The 17,263-nt window shown below is 33.8% G+C and overlaps 4 protein-coding genes across 9 annotated transcripts in view; 3 read left to right on the top strand and 1 right to left on the bottom strand.

Annotated features, from left to right (window-relative positions):
* Positions 1-335: 335 nt before the first annotated feature.
* On the top strand, positions 336-2,401 carry LOC130669634 (transmembrane protein 45B-like). Its single transcript, XM_057472627.1, has 2 exons — positions 336-543; positions 621-2,401. Exon 2 carries the CDS (start codon positions 633-635, stop codon positions 1,395-1,397), a length of 765 nt encoding a protein of 254 aa, XP_057328610.1. The 5' UTR covers positions 336-543; positions 621-632; the 3' UTR covers positions 1,398-2,401.
* An 11-nt stretch (positions 2,402-2,412) lies between these two features.
* LOC130669633 (transcriptional regulator ATRX-like) lies at positions 2,413-6,964 on the bottom strand. The gene is made up of 3 exons (XM_057472626.1): positions 6,615-6,964; positions 6,280-6,510; positions 2,413-6,183 (listed from the first exon to the last, which is right to left on the bottom strand). The coding sequence occupies exons 1-3, from the start codon at positions 6,706-6,708 to the stop codon at positions 2,705-2,707; spliced, it is 3,804 nt and encodes a 1,267-aa protein (XP_057328609.1). The 5' UTR covers positions 6,709-6,964; the 3' UTR covers positions 2,413-2,704.
* A 2,780-nt stretch (positions 6,965-9,744) lies between these two features.
* LOC130669237 (actin-related protein 2/3 complex subunit 4) lies at positions 9,745-12,846 on the top strand. The gene is made up of 4 exons (XM_057471988.1): positions 9,745-9,935; positions 10,115-10,441; positions 11,362-11,532; positions 12,153-12,846. The coding sequence occupies exons 1-4, from the start codon at positions 9,933-9,935 to the stop codon at positions 12,156-12,158; spliced, it is 507 nt and encodes a 168-aa protein (XP_057327971.1). The 5' UTR covers positions 9,745-9,932; the 3' UTR covers positions 12,159-12,846.
* A 2,515-nt stretch (positions 12,847-15,361) lies between these two features.
* LOC130669236 (nuclear factor 1 X-type) overlaps positions 15,362-17,263 on the top strand; it is a 40,309-nt gene continuing 38,407 nt past the window's right edge. For 2 of the 6 annotated variants that reach the window (XM_057471986.1, XM_057471987.1), the window contains exon 1: positions 15,362-16,175. In XM_057471986.1, the coding sequence (XP_057327969.1) occupies positions 16,095-16,175 (81 nt within the window). In that variant the 5' untranslated portion in view covers positions 15,362-16,094. The remainder of the gene's footprint in view (positions 16,176-17,263) is intronic. The other 4 variants (XM_057471984.1, XM_057471985.1, XM_057471982.1 and 1 more) reach the window with 2 other exon arrangements.

The raw sequence follows: 17,263 nt of genomic DNA, 5'->3' as shown, positions 1-17,263 counted from the left end.
TGAGAAAACTCATAAAAAAAAATTTGTTTAAAGCAATTTCTGAAAAAAACTTTTCTCGAGTAGTTTTCTCGAAAGTTTTCCTCAAATTTACTCTTGAAAACTTAATTATTAAATTTATTTCTGTAAAAAAATAAAAAAATTGGTGATTTTTCCTGCAACTAAAATGAATTTCCGGAAAAGATAAAAAGGAAAACTCGAAAAAAAAATATTTTCCGTTGAAAAAGTAAAACCCATTTTAATTTTCAGCTGTGAAAATATAGTAGACTTCTACAAAACTCATAACAGATCAAGTGACATTCTACTTCCCACCAGACTCCGGCAAGTTCAGGCAAACTTTTCAGAGGTCGCATGGGTACAGCGAAAACATTTCGGCCTACACATTTTTACTCTAAAATAATTTAACAAATTATAAATAAATTCCGGCCTACTTTAAATTGTATTATTACTCCATTATCCATTTCTCAGTCACATAATCACAGTTTTAAGAAACGTCTCTTCAAAAATGTTAACAACCCAAATTTGATAATCGCTTTCCAGAAAAAAGTGAGTACCCCCAGCTAAGTACAAAAATATTTACAAACTCAGTGGATTTTTCTAAAAAAAAATTTAAATATTTCTAGATACCTCCGAAAATGGAATCATTCGAATCAGCTCTTCCCTACGTGTTAATCGGGTGCATTTTCTATGCATTTGGTTTGAAATGGTGCTGCGAGTACGCGAAATTTTGGGTGACACCGAAACGCAATGAGGAAAACGAGCCGTCAAAGTCACGGAGGATCGCTCGCTATTGCGAAAAACTTTTCATAAATCACCCAATAGAAGGGAGTCTGAAACTGATCGCCACTGCAGTTGGTCTAGTCGGAACAATGATCGGCGGACTACCTGACAATGTAACAGTATCACCAAAAGTTGTCCACGCAACAATTTATTTATTTTTCGCATTTTCCGGCCTAGTCGATGTCCTGACATTTTATTTTCCTCGGAACGTAACAAACAGTTTGGCGCATCTAGCCCTCGCCCAGAGTTTTTTCGTAGAGGGTTTCCTGTTTGTGTGGGCGAGCCCGACTACAAATATGGCCAACGGAATACTCGCTGGGATAGTTTGGATGACCTCGTTCACGGTACTACTGGAAATCGTATGGCCAGATCTTAAAATTCTACGAGGATTCACGACTGTTCTGCACGGCGGATGGATCGCACACATGGTCAGAACGTATCCCGTGGAAATTTTTTCACCTGAGCGTGTGGCGCTCGCGTTTTCTTGGCACATCGCTACAGCTTTTGGAGTAACTCTCTGCATCGTCGCTGTTACTCGCAGCTGCATACCGAGAGTCGCTGAGGAACCACCGGAAATTCCTATTTATGACTATTGCCATGATCCCCATCATGACATTTAAATGACTAAATTTATTTTAAAATTTTTACGATCCTGAAGTTAGCAGACAATTAAAAATTTTTTGATTTTTTTAGGACAATTAAATTGGAAGAAAAAAAAAACTAAAAATATGCACATTTAGAAAATTAAAAAACTATAAGTGTAATTTTTTCAAATATTTTTTTCCTTATAATTTATCGTTTTGAATAAATTTAAAAAATCATCAGACGTTGGCTAACTTCAGTATCATAAATTTTTCTAGTGCTATTTATTTTTACACTTGACATGACTGATTACTATATTTTAGATTAATTATTTTACTGTACGTAGATTAGTGATATTTCAAGTGCCAAAAGAGTCGCAGAAATTTTTCAGATCAGGGTATTTTTTTGTAGACTTTATTGTTGATTTAAATATTGTGCCTTCTAATGGAAAAACTTTTTATCATTTTTTTACAGACGAAAATTATTTTTGGAAATTTTGTAATTGAAAAAATTTTGATAACTCTTTTTTATTCGCTATAAATAAAAAAAATTTTGACTTTTATATCAAATAGAATTATGTGTCTGAAGATCGGAACGTTTTTCACGAGACAAAAATAAAAAAATAAAATGAAAAATAAAAATTCTACTAGATCTAAATTTCTGAAGTGTTTCGCACGTCAGCAAAAATTAAGCAGTAAAACGACACAATTTTTTTTTCATTTTCGTTGGCCGAAAAACGTTCCGGTCTTCAGGTACATGGAATTTAAATATATTTAGTAATCTAACCAACACTGAAATTTTATGTTACTAAATTTTTTTCTACTAGTTTTTGACTGTCAACAATCGAGGATTTTGCAAATTAAATATATGCAATTACTCCAATTTTAATTATTGAAAAATTAAAACTGATGCAGTCCCGGCTTTCAATTCCTCTGATCAAAATTTCCTGAGGAAATACAAAGAAAAATCTAATGCCGGCCCACGCTAATAAATTTTTTATGCTGTCATATAATTAGACTCAGAAAAATCTTAAAACAACGGAATAAAAGTAACAATTTTTTATAAATATCAAGAATTCTTTTTATTAATCAACACAACTTTTCAATTATTTAATTAAATATCTAACTTACGATTAATTACATCATTACTCTCCCTGTAATCATTACGATTTCTTATCACCGTCCTGGTAACAGTAAAGTAGAATTAAATATATTAACAATGAAAATAATATTTTTTATCAAAAGCTTTAAATTATCGTTATTCGCAATATAAATTTTCAAATATTGCGCGCACTCTAACAAAATAATTCATATATACATTTATTTGTTCATTTACTAAATAAATTTCAAGCACCTAGTATGGGCTGATCAATTTTCTGAGGCTCGAATGGAACCAAATGAACGGCTTTAGGATGTAAAATAGGCATGACCTTTTCTCTGAACTCATAGGGCATGAAATCGTAACAAAAATCATAAAAATCTCTTCTGGTTTCGATAATCCCCAGGCGCGCCATTTTTTTTAGCAAATCGTCCAGCAGAAATTTGTAACCCTCATACTTTTTCTTTTTCTTGATAATTTCCACAGCAACCGCAAGATCTTTGACGAATTTTTCCGAGCGAATCCGCGTCTGCAACTGATACTTAGACTCCATTTTCTTCCACAAGAATTTATAAAGCCGATCTGTGGCCCAGTGTTTGGGTCGTGGGAGTCTGGGTCTCTTGTAAACCTGACCATTAACAATGTACGCTTTATCGACCTCTTTAACATTCGCTGAATTTTTCTTCCTCAATCCAACACCTGCCCCAATCTTCCTCTTTACAGGCATTGAGTTCGCCGGCTTCGCTGGGCTGACATTCTTGTCCTTCAACTGCTTAGCAAATGACTCGTCTTGTTGCTTCTTTATTTCTTTCATCCTAGCGGACGCTTCTTTGAGTAAATTCGAAGACTCTAGTGGCTGGGTGCTTATGTGCAAAGACGGCCTTGAGTTGACAGTATTGAAGAAACTCAAAATAGATCTCTGATTACCTGGAGGTTGAGACGGACGAGACTTAGTCGATACTCTTGTACTTATTCTCGCAGTACCCGAAGTACTGGCCACAGCTTCTGGGACCTCGGTCGTCTTTCCAGTTGGAGTCTGCGAAATTTGACTGCGAGGTTCTCCAATTTTACTGGCATCCAAATTATTGTCATCTTCAGACTCATCAGAATCACTTTCACGAAAGGGTAATTCAGTAGGTGTTGGATTTATTTCAATGAGTTTTTTACTTTTATTTTGTGAGCTAGACATTTTACTTGTATTTTTAACATATTCATTTAATTCTTCATCAATATCATCATCACTTTCGGTTTCATTCAAACTTTTACCTGTTTTATTTAAATAACGAGTTGATGAATGTTTTGGTGAACCCAAACTTTTAGACGATTTACGTGCGGAAATTAATTCAGCCTCAATTTCTTCTTCATCTTGATTTTCTACAGCATCCTGATTTTCTTCTTCATCTTCTTGACTCTTTGTTGCATTTTGAATTTCTTCTTCCTCTTGATTCTCTTCTTCCTCTTGATTCTCTTCTTCTTCTTGAGTCTCTTCTTCCTCTTGAGTACTTTCTTCCTCTTGAGTCTCGTCATCATCTTGACTCTCGGTTGCATCCTGATTCTCTTCCTCCTCTTCTTCTTCATCTTCATCATCATCTTGCTCTTTTCTACCCGTACTCTTATTGGTATCATTAATACGCGTCGAAGAATATTTAGGAGGTTCCACTATCGTCAAGGACTTGGACTGCTTACCAGAAGCTTTATCAGGAGACTCTGACTCTTCATCTGAACTATCAGAGCCGACAATACTTTTCAAAATACTTTGCCGTTTCTCAGACAATCTCTTTTTCTTTTCTCTAGCAGAGCTGGTATCAGAACTACTATCCCCTAAATCTTCGATAACTTTTCCAGACCTAGTCTTCCTAACAGAATTACCCAAACTTTGTTCTTCCCCATCTTCAACTCCAGCTTCTACCTCATCTTCTTCCCTGTCTTCACCATCTACTTCCTCATGTACAGTGACACGGGTCGAGTGTTTCGAAGTTTCTACAGTTTTCAAAGACTTGGATTGCCTGTTGTCTTTAGCAGACTCGAACTGTCCATCTAAACCCGCATCCTCAGGAATATCAGCCTCTAAACCCTGAAAAATTCTTCCAGATCGTGTCTTCCTGACAGATTTACTCAGACTTACATCTTTCTCAGCCTCTACACCCAACGAAGCAGCCTCAGAAATCCTCTGGGACCGAATTCTTACCGAAACACTTTTCTTACTCTTCACCGACTCGTCAACCTGAGAAACGTGTGAATTATTTCTAGCCGATTTATCTCCTTCACTTTGTCTAGTTATCCGTCGCCCACTGGAGTCAGCATTCAAAATTTCCTTGACCTGCTGACCGGCAATAATATCATCAGCACTAACTCGAGCTTTCTTACCACCGGCTTTAGTTGGCGATCCACTTTTTCCCGACACTGATCTCTTCGTCGCTCGTGAAAAATTGACATCATCCTCTAAATTATTAAGACTCTCGCGGTTTTCTTTATCAACTACTTCATTATCCTCATACTCATCAGCAAAATTATTGTCATTAGCCTCCAGTGAATTTAAATCAAATTCTTTTTCCAGAATTTTATTTACTCTCCCCCCTTTCTCTATTCCCTGACTCAGTCTCAAATCGTGTTCACCAGCATTTCGTCTTTCACTGTCGGCTTCAAGTATCCCAGCATCACCATCATCTTCCATGGGTTCATAGTACTGAGTGTGATAACTTTGATAGTCAGTCTGATTAATATCTGCAGATTTATAAACTTCACTTAGACTAGATGTCGATGATTTATTAGAAGCATCCGAGTGTCCTGACAATACGCGACTGCTTCTCTGTAATGTCTTTCGCATCAAATCGTTATTTTTACTCTGCCGAAAATCAGAGGGTCCACTGCCAGCAGAGTCGCGCAGAGTAAAATTATTCCCGCTCTCTCTGGATACTGAAGTTTTGCTTCCTGCTGAAGCCAAAGATTTTTCATACTCATTCAAATCTTCTACTTCTCCTGGGTCCTCTGGAATCTTCTCTGACTCTGGAACCTCTTGTTCAACCGACTGCTCTTCTTTTCTTTTCGACTGATTTCGACTTTTAGAATGCGACTGACTGGCGGTATCTTTTTCTGATTCACTTTCACTGATGATACTAGCGAACGGATTACTTGAATTTCTGTTGTGTTGCCTGAAAAATGGGCGTTGTTGTGATGCTAAATTATCATCAGTGTCATCATCATCATCATCATCTTTATCTTTATCTTCATTTGAATCCAGATGCTGACTTCTGCTGTTTCTACTCTGGGAAGCAGATCCACGGGGCGAATTAAAAAAAGTAGTACGCGGCTTCACAAAAGTTTTTCTATCCGTAGGTCCCTGCGACGGGCCGACTGCTGACTCCTCAGGATCATTGAGAATTTCATCAAAGACGGAAGTAAGCGATACATTTTTCTGTGAAGGTTTTTTGAATATCGTCCGTTTCGCGGGTCTGTCGTTATCGCTGGCACTTTCTGCGGATTGAAATCCAGAACGACGGGAACGATTACGGTCTAATGTGTCGCTCTGCGAGTGCGATAACCGCCGGTCAATCATTCGCGCAGAAGAACGCACAGGCTCGGATTCAACTGCCGGCTCCGAATCATCCAGTGCTTGGGAAAAAACATCTCCAGTGCTCTTACGATTTTTTGGGACCAATAATTTTCTTTTTTTTATTGCGTGTGTCGTGGATGCCTCTGACGTCAGGGTTTCATTCAAAGTATTGGCTAAAATAATAATTAATTAATTAATAAAAATTTATCAGCTGATAGTTTAGAGCAGACTCTGGTCTAGAAGTTACGAAAAATAATTAACACACTTACATTTTCTTGCTGATTTATTGTGTCCTGGTACTGGAGCTGAATTTTCCTGAGTAAAAAGATCTTGGCTCGTTTTATTTAAATTTTCCCAAAACTTATCACCATCACCGATACTATCAACAACTTGAGAGTCGGAATTCAAAATAGACTTTGAATATCGGGACCGAGAATTAGATGCTCGGTATTTTGATATATTTGATTCGTTGGGAAGATTATTGAACCAGAGATCATTATCTAGAAAAATAAATTCAAAGTGGATGGAGAAAATGAATTAAAAAATTTGAATAATAATTTAATTGATGAGATAAATAAAATATAATAAATATATAAATAATTACCTTCCTCAAAGGCATTGGTATCGTCATTGAGGATACCGGAGACATTTAATGATCTCCGTGAACGCCGACGATTAAGACTTTTTCTTCTTGCCATTATTTAATATTTATTATATTTTGTAATAATAAATAAATATATGACTTTATTTGACAACATAACCTCAAAGTCTTGACAGACGGTATTTATTTTTTAAACTGCACTAAATATTTTTAACCATAGGTCGCAATAATTTTTGGGCGGGAAAAATAAATAACTAGGAATTATTTATTTTTTGGAGATAATTAATTATTTAAATAATTAATTTTTAATAATTAACCGGAGTATCTAATATACAATCACAAACACGTCCCGCGTAATTTCTAACGTTTGAAAATTTCCTCAAGATGGCGGTGTCAAGTACCATCTGCTGTCGGTAAGAATTCAAATAATGTTTTTTCGCGCCAATTAATTATTTAAAAAAGAGCTTGGGCTGAAGCAAAAGCTTCGATAAAATTTACAATAATGTAATAAATAATTAATTAAGAAATTAATTATCCCGCCAGGGAAATAGATAAATTTAAAATAATTGTTTTTGAAAATTATAAGAAAATTAATTTATAATAAAAATATGCATTTAACATGATAATGAAAGTAGCAGATGTGGAAATTTTTTTAATTTTTATACATAATTTGTAAGTAAAGTAAAATTTATATGATACTTAAGTTAGCAGACGTGTAATAACTTTTGGCTTTTTTTTAGACGATAAACCATAAAAAAAAAAAATTGAAAAAATTGCACCTGTAGTTTTTTAAATTTTCTACATTTGTATATTTTTATTTTATTTTGTTGCAATTGATTTGTTGAAAAACAAAAGTTCAAAAATTTTTAAATGTCTGCTATCTTCAGGATCATAAATCTATCGAATATGTAAAAAAATATTTTTAAAGTTTTTTCTATAAGTATCTTAGTTGTGGATTTAAAAAAAATTTTTTCGTTATCTGGTACTTTCAGTATCATTATTTGACTGCATTAACAAACCTCGACAGAGAAATAATATGCAGAAGGGTATCCTTATACAGAAATTTATAAATTTATAAATTCCTGTATACTTGCTATACAACATCACTTAACTGCTATTTCCCCATCGATGATGCCAGATGATTGATTGGATCAGCAACACCAGGAACCTGACTGCCTTAGATCTCCATCTCCGTTGTCATCAAACTCCAACCACTTCACTTTACTTCACTTCACTACATCACTTAAACTTTACTACAGCACAATCTACTTCACGACAATGAGTGTCAATGTAGCAGACAATTGTAAATTTTTTAAATTTTATAATAAATTAATAAAATGCAAATTCCGTATGCACATTTTTTTTAATTTCATTATTTTAATTAATTGATTTATTTAATTCAAATTTATAATTGTCTTATGTCTGCTACATTCACACTCATTTCACTACAACACAATCCACTTCACTACACCACAAATCACTTCACTCAAATTAAATTTTTAAATAAAAAAAAAAAACTACTATCGATTATTATCCATTTAAAATGGCGACGAAAAAACCAACTTCCCGTAATTTTTATATTTTTAAATAAATAAATTAAATATTAACATAAAAAAAACTTTTTTTAATTTTTATATGCACATTTTAAAATAAACTTTTTAAATAATGTCTAATTTATTCACAAAAAAAATAACAACTTTTTAAATGTCTGATACTTTTAGTATAAAGTTTGAAATTTTATTTGAATTTTTTATCCTACGATAACTAACTTCAAGTCACTCAGTATACAATTCCGAGAATTAAAAATTCACTCAACAAATATACTCGACTATTATTATTATTATTTAACTGACTAATTGATTATATTATCGTTAATTGACGTGATTATTGTTATTAATTAATTATTATGGATTAATTTAAACTCACTTATAACTTTTACGCGTTCACACAACGTCCGCTCGAACAAAGGAACAAAGGCGTCAGTAGAATTAGACGCAACTGACACCTCTGAAGTTGCAGCAACCTATCGACTGAGCCGACGACTCGATACTAATCGATCCGTAATTTTCAAATTCATCCCCTCTCCTCTACTCTAGTTACTCCAAGCTCCCACTTCAAATGTCAGCGCCCTAGTAGTCGCAGTCTCCGTTCTCTTCTCTCCATCATTCTAACAAAACTTTTTGAAAGTACAAACAAAAGACTTTTAAAAATCCTTGTGTCCTCACTTTTAAATACTTTTTTTCTAATAATATGTAATTAATTATAAACTTTTAAATCTGCTGCTAAAAAGCCGCTAATTTTTAAATCTTTAATAAAGTAAATTAAATTTTTTATCAGTGTTGAAATTTCGTGACATCGATTGTGAATCCTAGTGAAATATAATTTCTATTAAATCATTTTCCAATTAATTATCCAGTAAATATATGACTTAATGATTATTTCATTTAAAAATAATATCATTTTTTCAAAAATACAAATAATTAATTTTTTTTATTTCAGAGCCGTGATGTCATCTCGGTAAGTCATCAAAATCTGATGTTTAATTTAAAATCTCATATTATTTTTTCAAATAAAAAAAAAAAAATCCGCGTTTAGAAAACTAAAAAAACCACAGGTGCAATTTTTCCATTTTCTTTTTTTTTATAATTTATCATTTTTTAAAAAATTTAAAAATCATCAGACGTCGGCTAATTTCAGTGTCATGTCTAATTACACTGATACCGAAGTTAGCAAACGTCAAATAATTTTTGAAATTAAAAAAAAATGATAAATTATAAAAAAAAAAGTATTCTGAAAAATTGCACTTGGAGATTTTTTTATTTTCTACATGTGCATTTTTTTAGTTTTTTTTTTTTTTGCAATTGATTTGGTAAAAAAAAATCAAAAAATTGTTGATTGTCTGCTAACTTCTGGATCATTAATTACATCATAAAATAACTTAAGTAATTAAGAAATAATTATTTTTATTTCTCAACAATTTTGGCGCCAATATCGCTGCCGGTTAAGAGTTTGCTGGTGAATTCAAACCCGTTGTCGTTACGCTGCAATCAATTTCCTAATTTAAATGACACGCAAGTCGAGCACAAGATGGCGTGAAAAATAAAACCCGAGCTCGTGAGCATTAAAAACAAACCCTAAAATTCGTAATCATGAAAAAGAACGGCCAAGCCCCTTTGAAAGTGTTTTAAAACCTTTTATACAATCGTAATATGTCATCTTTCACATGTTTACAAATAATATAAATCTATATAAATAACCAATAAGTGATATCATATATTTTTAATTATTACACAATAATTATAATCAATTCTTCCTGTAAACATGGTAAGTATTTTTAAAATATATATATTATTTTTGTATATAGGTTAGAAATGAAATTATTATCTTATCATACTTCCTTTATACATAACAATAACTAAATATATGTACATGTATGTATGTGACTCTTGATTATTATAAGTGAAAGATAAGAAAATAATGAGTTTGAATTTTAAAAATTACAGTCTGGGACATTGAAACCGTATTTGACAGCGGTGAGGCGCACACTTACCGCGGCAATGTGTATGGAGAATTTTCAGTCCCAAATTGTTGAAAAACATAATAAACCTGAAATAGAAGTCGGTATGAGCAAAGAATTATTGTTGACTCCAGTTATTGTAAGTAGGAATGACAAAGAAAAAGTTTTAATTGAATCGAGTATTAATAGTATGAGGATAAGTATAGCTGTTAAACAAGTTGATGATATGGAGAGAATTTTGTGTCATAAATTTACGCGCTTCATGATGATGAGGGCGGAAAATTTTATGATTCTAAGGAGAGTACCTGTTAAAGTAAGTTTTATTTATTGTAATTACTGATAGTCAGTCCCAATTAGAGACACTGACAAGTATGTTACCCAGTAAAAAAGGGCTCGTCGAAATCTACCAAATCAATTTTGACATATAGTGGGATGTGAATGTGAATGTAGCTGACAACTCAATTTTAAAAATCAGAGAATTACCCAAGTAGCACAGAGACAACTTTAAGATGTTTTTTAAAAGGATAATACAAATTTTTTTTTCCCAGTCACCTGTTTTGGTATAAATATGACATGCAAATGTTGGTTCCAAAGACAGAGAAGAGTTGTGTTGTTTTTCCTGTCTTATGTCAATTCAAAAGTCATTTAGATGACTTATTGTACCACTATTTGTAATTTATTTTTTGTCGTCACTTGTGTTGTCTTTCAGTAGCCATTGTTTCGATGACATAAATTTCTGATCGTTTTGTCAACATATTGGTGCCTTATCGATATGTCAAAAAGTTGCCTAAAAACTGATAACTTATAAATGTCACAAAAGCAAGTGTGCTCCTTGGGTAAATGTAAATTGAATAAAATTAAAAAAATGCGCAATTATAGAATTAGAAAATTAGTATGTGCATTTTTTTATTTTTAATTGTTCAATTAATTTATTTGTAATTTAAAATTTGTCTTATATCTGCTACTTTCACACTCATTACAATGTGAATGTGAAACACATAAAATTTTGAATTTTCGCAGACATGAAATTAAATTATTATTTTTATATCCAATTAATTGTATTGTAAATATTGATTGCGTTATCCAATTTATTTAATTTAAAAAATATATAAAAGTGATGATATTCAAAAAAATTGAAAGAAGTAGAGTGTCACTAATTGGTACTATTAAGATTAAAATTTTTATTTATTGATAATTGTGTAGAATATTTATTTATACTTTTTATTGTCTTAGGGATATGACATAAGTTTTCTTATAACAAATATACATATAGAACAAATGTATAAGCACAAAATAATAGATTTTGTTATACATTTTATGGAGGAAATTGACAGAGAAATAAGTGAAATGAAATTATCTATGAATGCAAGAGCTCGTATTTGTGCTGAAGAATTTTTAAAAAGGGTATGGCTTCTTATCATTATTACTTATAAGTATAAATAATTTTTTCTTTTATCAAGACAAATTTATTGTAGTACAATTTTTTCTTTGTTCAATCATCATTTCAATAAATTAATGAACAAAAAATTTACATGACAGAATAAGTAGAGTTCCATTTTTGGCATCGACTTTACTCTTTTATTTTAAATTTTCAATTATTAATTAAAGGAATAAAAATATTTTTTATTAATTCTATTTAATTAAGTACATAATTAGTATTATTTAAAAAAAAAAACGTCCTTTTGAAATTAGATCTGACAGACAAGACTTTGACGGATTTATAAATTTCCTACTTAACTTCATTGTAATAAAATTTATATTTTATCGGTTTCCCGACAAGTGATCGCACGATAATTGACCCCACTGATAATTTCGTAAAATAATTAATTATTAATTAATTACTACGACATGAGTAATTAAAATTCACTGTTGTAAATATAAAAAGTTAAATTATGTAAATTAGTTGTTAATAAAAATCAATTGTCGATGGGATCAATTTGTAGGGATCACTTGTGGTATAAAATTGTTGAGATCAGTTGACGGCACACCTTTTTTATCTATTAATTAATTAATTTTTTTTGCAGTTTTAATAACTAAAAAAAAAAACGATTTAAAATCGTTGGCGATAGTTCTGTAAAGTGGAGAAGAAAAAAAAAATAATCAACGACAGAAGATTTTAAAAGTTATCTAATTTATTTTTTTTATAATTTTCCAATTCTGTACTACGATGACCAATAAGCGACTAAATAAAAGGATAATCAGGGCAATTTGTAGATTAGTTACTAAAAAAAATAAATAATCTTTTAATTAATACTGCAGAGTCTATCGCTCACATTGTGCAATTAAAATACACACGTACAGACTAAAGTAAATTCGAATACGATGATGCATTTCCATTCCTCTCAAACACTTTGTTGATAAAATCACTTTTTTATTTTATTATATTTTTAATAACATACTTCAACGCCTCTCATCTTTAAATATAAATATATAAATAATTGAGTAAGTTAATTAATTAAATAAAAATATAACAACTGCCGAACGGATTAAAAAAAGTTAATAAATAAATAATACTGCATTTAGATAATGAATAATGACGATTGTAAAATACTTGTTATAAAAATAAAATAAAAAATAAAACATAGAATTATAAGGTGCTCTTTGGTCTTTATCGATAGGTTGTAATTACTAAATAATCTAGTGATTACTCTTTCGAACTTCCAGCATTGTAATTTATATTTAATAAATGTCTATTGAGTAAATAAAAAAAATTGAAGAAAAAACAAAAGTATTATTGATTATTTATTCCGCCTTTATTATTTTTATTTTCTTTCTAACGAGAAAAATTAATCCATAGAATTTTTTATAAATTAAAATCAAAGGGGCAACCTGGTCATGAGATAATATGGGTCACCCAGAATTTTTTAGCGGGTAAAACTCCAGAAAATTTATTTCGAATTTTTAACACAAAAATTGCGGTTCCCTAATGTTTCATCCGCAGACGTTGTAAATCGGTAATATGCCATTTTTTCAAAGGTTTTGTGAGTGTGTAATTACAATAGTATGTTAACACACCCACGCGTGCAATGTTACTGAAAAAATTAAATGAGTAAATAAAGTAAATAAATTTTATAAAGTCGCGGATTAGATGTCCGCGGGCAAACATTCATGATACCGAAAATTGCACAGAAAAAAAATATATTTTGTAATTTTAAAAATTTTTTAAGACTCATTTTACCCCGCATTGAAAAATTTTCATGACTGGGTCATATTTTTATCAAATATTTGCTTGGCGGCTAAATGGTCAATTGAATTTTTTAGGGGGGACGGGTCATTTTGCCCCTCTTACAAAATTTTTTTTTGAGTCTAGTTAAAGAAATTTGAACTCGTGTTTAGTCAATCTGAGATGAGTTATAGCATAAAGTTAGACCTGAGCGGTCAGTTTTAAAAGTTTTTTTTTTTTTAATTAATTGATTTTTTTTTTACGGGGTCATATTGACACCGAGTACGTAATTTGGGACAAAAAAAGTAAAACAAGAAAAAATTTTTTTATTCTCGTCGTAGAAATTAAAAAATATTAGTGTCCTAATTCCCACTCAAATAATTCACGTTATTAAAATTTCCGCGTAAATGACGTTGAGTTAACAGGAATGTATTTGATTTTAAGTGGTTCTCTGAGAGTATCAACCGTTGCAGTTTAATTTTCGTATGCGAACCTTGTCACCGGCGTCGCTTGCAGATTGCAAAGACCCCCCCGATGGTCATTGTTTTAGCATGAGACCAAGAGGTGGAATGACAGGCACAAGTAAACGTCGATGGGAGTAAGACAAGAGAACATTCCACCTACAACGCGAAGAACGGGTGACAAGTCCACTACACCGAGTGCTCCTTAAATCGCGTCACGACATCGGTAAGCCTTTGGCATTCCCTCGAACCGCGGAATCCATCACGTCCGCTATTTTTTAAATTTATTTTTATTTTCCTCCTCAGCCGGGACGGGTATAAGGTCGTCGAGCCAACAGAAGCAACAACAGCACACACACTTCTTTCTACCTCCGCATACGTTCCATGCTCTCCCATACTATTCTCCCGATCAAGACATCCTTTGGTACACTAGTAAACTTGGAAATGCATAATATAATCAGTGTGTCTTTGACTTTAAACCACTAACGGCGGAATTAAACGAGGGCTTGCAAATTGTTGATATGAGTCTGCTACTCCCGGTCATATCTCTCGAGCAATAATTTTATTTTATTGCTCTTGGTCGTACGTTCTACCTCGCGTTCGCGAGTCTCTGTGATAGTACACCAATTCTCAGTGCGGTATCGGTCCATATATCTGCCCGCAAATGTGTCCCGTACCATCAACTTGAAAAACTACTCTTGCATTCGAACTCATACTACGCAACTCTGGTAATTTCTTCTGGCATATTCCGCTGGAAAAAATACCCACTCCCAGACACAGATAGTCGAATAAGACATAGTATATATATATTATATATACATTGATATGTAGACAAAAATATCGTTTCTGTTTACATCTACCAGTATCTAGTAGTTTAGCAGTTGAATTACAACGTCTGGCAGTATATATCAAGTTAATTTGAAAGCTTTTGATATATAAATTCCGAGTGAGAAGACACCTGCAGTACCGCTAGAGCTTTTAAAGCTTTCTAGCCTGCGGATTTTTACCTCCCTCCTCTCTTCCTCCCAGCCTTTGGTGGCCTTACTTTAGCCTATCCACTACCCTCCCCTTTCCAAGTGCCATTCCATTCGGCCCGAAAGTCAATCCAAAAATACGAGAGTATCTCTCGTCTCGCGCAACTTCCGCTATACGCCGGATAAACGTGTGAGCGAGTGAGAAATAACCCAATATAAAAGTTTTAGTAGTATTGGTATTAGTTGTAGTGCCAGTGGTGGTGGCGAAGCTCGTGGTGGAGATGGAGGAGGAGGAGGTCGTGGTGGTGGATAAAGTAAGAGAGACGTGAAATCGAAAGAGAGTGATTTTGCAGAGATTGCTCGTCCCTCTCTCTACTACTTGATGGTTCCACTACCAGCACCAGCACCAGCACTAGCACTACTACTTTAACTCGTTCTTATTCTTATTTCTACTTACTCCGACTACTAATACTCCTTTTAACCATGTTATGTTTGGGTTTGTTATTGTAGTTGTATTATATAGGAATGAGCGTGCGCCTACTCTTTAGCAAACTCTAAATTTTTCGGATTGGGGTTCTCAGGACGTTGGTACGCCGACGCCGACGCCGAGCGCCGTACTCGGAGTCGGCGTAGTCTGGATACGTGCTCGCGACGGTCCACGTTGGATTGGAGCACGCGAGACAGAGATATACGCCGAGAGGTTGTTCAGCAAGAGAGGGAGCCTCTGCTCTTAAGCACTGGCTCTGAAGCATCAGTATCAGCAGCCAGCAGCCAGCAGCAGCAGTAGCAACCAGCAGCAGGGACAGGGACAGGACGAGAGCAGATCCCACCGTGCACAAGATACTGCCACTGGAATCTGCGATAACTTTCCTCAGAAGAAGACGAGAAGGAATAGTTGTGTGAGGAGTGTGGTCAGCGTTAGGTAGGATGCGTGTATCTGGGCGCGGTGTTCCACCACCCTGCATCAAGAGCATCCTGCATTGTAACAATAACAACATCAACATCACCACCAACACCAACATTATTTACCTCAACAACAGTTACCTCGTGTCTGGTACCAGTACCATAAGTTGTAAGAATTTGAGGACCTGGAGAACCGGGAATCGTTTAAGAAATATATTTTTAAACAATTATTCAAACGTCGACAATAAATATTTACAAGTTGTTACTGCTGATCAAGTGAGAACCAGACTGAGGCTGGTTGACCCACTGGGTGATACGCGACGGTCCACGTGGATTTGTTGAAGACTGAAAATTGTGATTTATCTGAGAGACCCATAAGTGAACAAGTTTATAATTTATTTGAATTTGAATTTGAAGCGAGGAAAAAAAGGAAGACCGGATTCAGCCTGGACCGTCGAGTTACTCATGTTCATCCCGGATACCTTGAGGAGCTGCATGGTGGAACCGGATGTCTCGACTTACCTACAGGCCCCTTCCGTAGGACAGGTGCTTATTACTATTGATAAAAAATTAATAATATTTATATAAATTTATTACGTAGTGTAGTCGCGTTAACATTAGAGCTGAAACTAGAAACTAGATCTTAATGTTGTTATTTTAGTTATAATTTATTTTTAGTGAGACAGTTGTCAATTAAACTATTTAGAACGCGATACTGGTTAGCGTAGAGATTATTTTTATTCAGGATTTGTATATGATACGGACAGCGTGTATGTATACAAATCTATGTATATTTACGTTAAATTGTTTAGTTGGCAAATCGATCCTCAGACCTTACGTCGTTGACGCCTTTTAAGCTAAAACCGAGCGAGGGAGGGTTCCGTGGAAAGAGGAGAACACGTGGTCTTGTGGGAGAGATCGCGTGCTGTGGATCCATGCACGCCAACTTAACCGAGATCGTAACATTCTTGTCTTATACTCTAGCCCCCCTTTAAAAATACGTTTCGCTCCATTATCACCACTACATTACGATCATTCTTTTACCCTCATATTGTACCTCAAGAATTTCAAATTTAAACCTCTCGCTCCACATTCACGGTAGTCCGACCTAAGCCCTTCGTAAAAATAACTCGGAATTTTTTTCATTTTTTTTTTTTCTACCACTAATCTTTATAAAGAAAAAAAAAGTAAAACTCTGGAGCTATTAAATAAATCAAAGCGCAAAAAAGGTTCTTAAATTGCCAAGCAAAAAGTGACGCAATGAAGAGATAAAGGCTCCTACAATAAAGGGTATTTAGCGAAAGCTCAACGAGGAGGGATGCCGACGAGAGGTGTCGAAAAGTCTAGCGCTTCTCGTGAGGTTAATGAGGTGTTGCACCGAGGGGTTTTCAAGACGGCTCATTTGGTGATTAGGGTGAGCTCCAAGAGGGTGCTACAGCGAGAGAACGACCGAGATAGACAAGAGTACATCAGTACAGCAAGGACTAAATGTTTACCCAAGCCTGCTGTACACTAAAATCGTACAAGATCTCTCAGTGTATAGAGCTAACTCCAGATAGACCAGATACAACCACGGCCTCATTCTAAAACACAAAATCCACCATCTCTTTCTCCCAAAGTGTCTATGCGGTCTA

Source organism: Microplitis mediator, chromosome 6, assembly GCF_029852145.1.
Source record: "Microplitis mediator isolate UGA2020A chromosome 6, iyMicMedi2.1, whole genome shotgun sequence".
In the NCBI taxonomy this organism is placed as follows: Eukaryota; Metazoa; Arthropoda; class Insecta; order Hymenoptera; family Braconidae; genus Microplitis; species Microplitis mediator.
The sequence above is the reverse complement of the archived record's forward strand: the minus strand, read 5'-3'. Positions and strand labels throughout refer to the sequence as shown.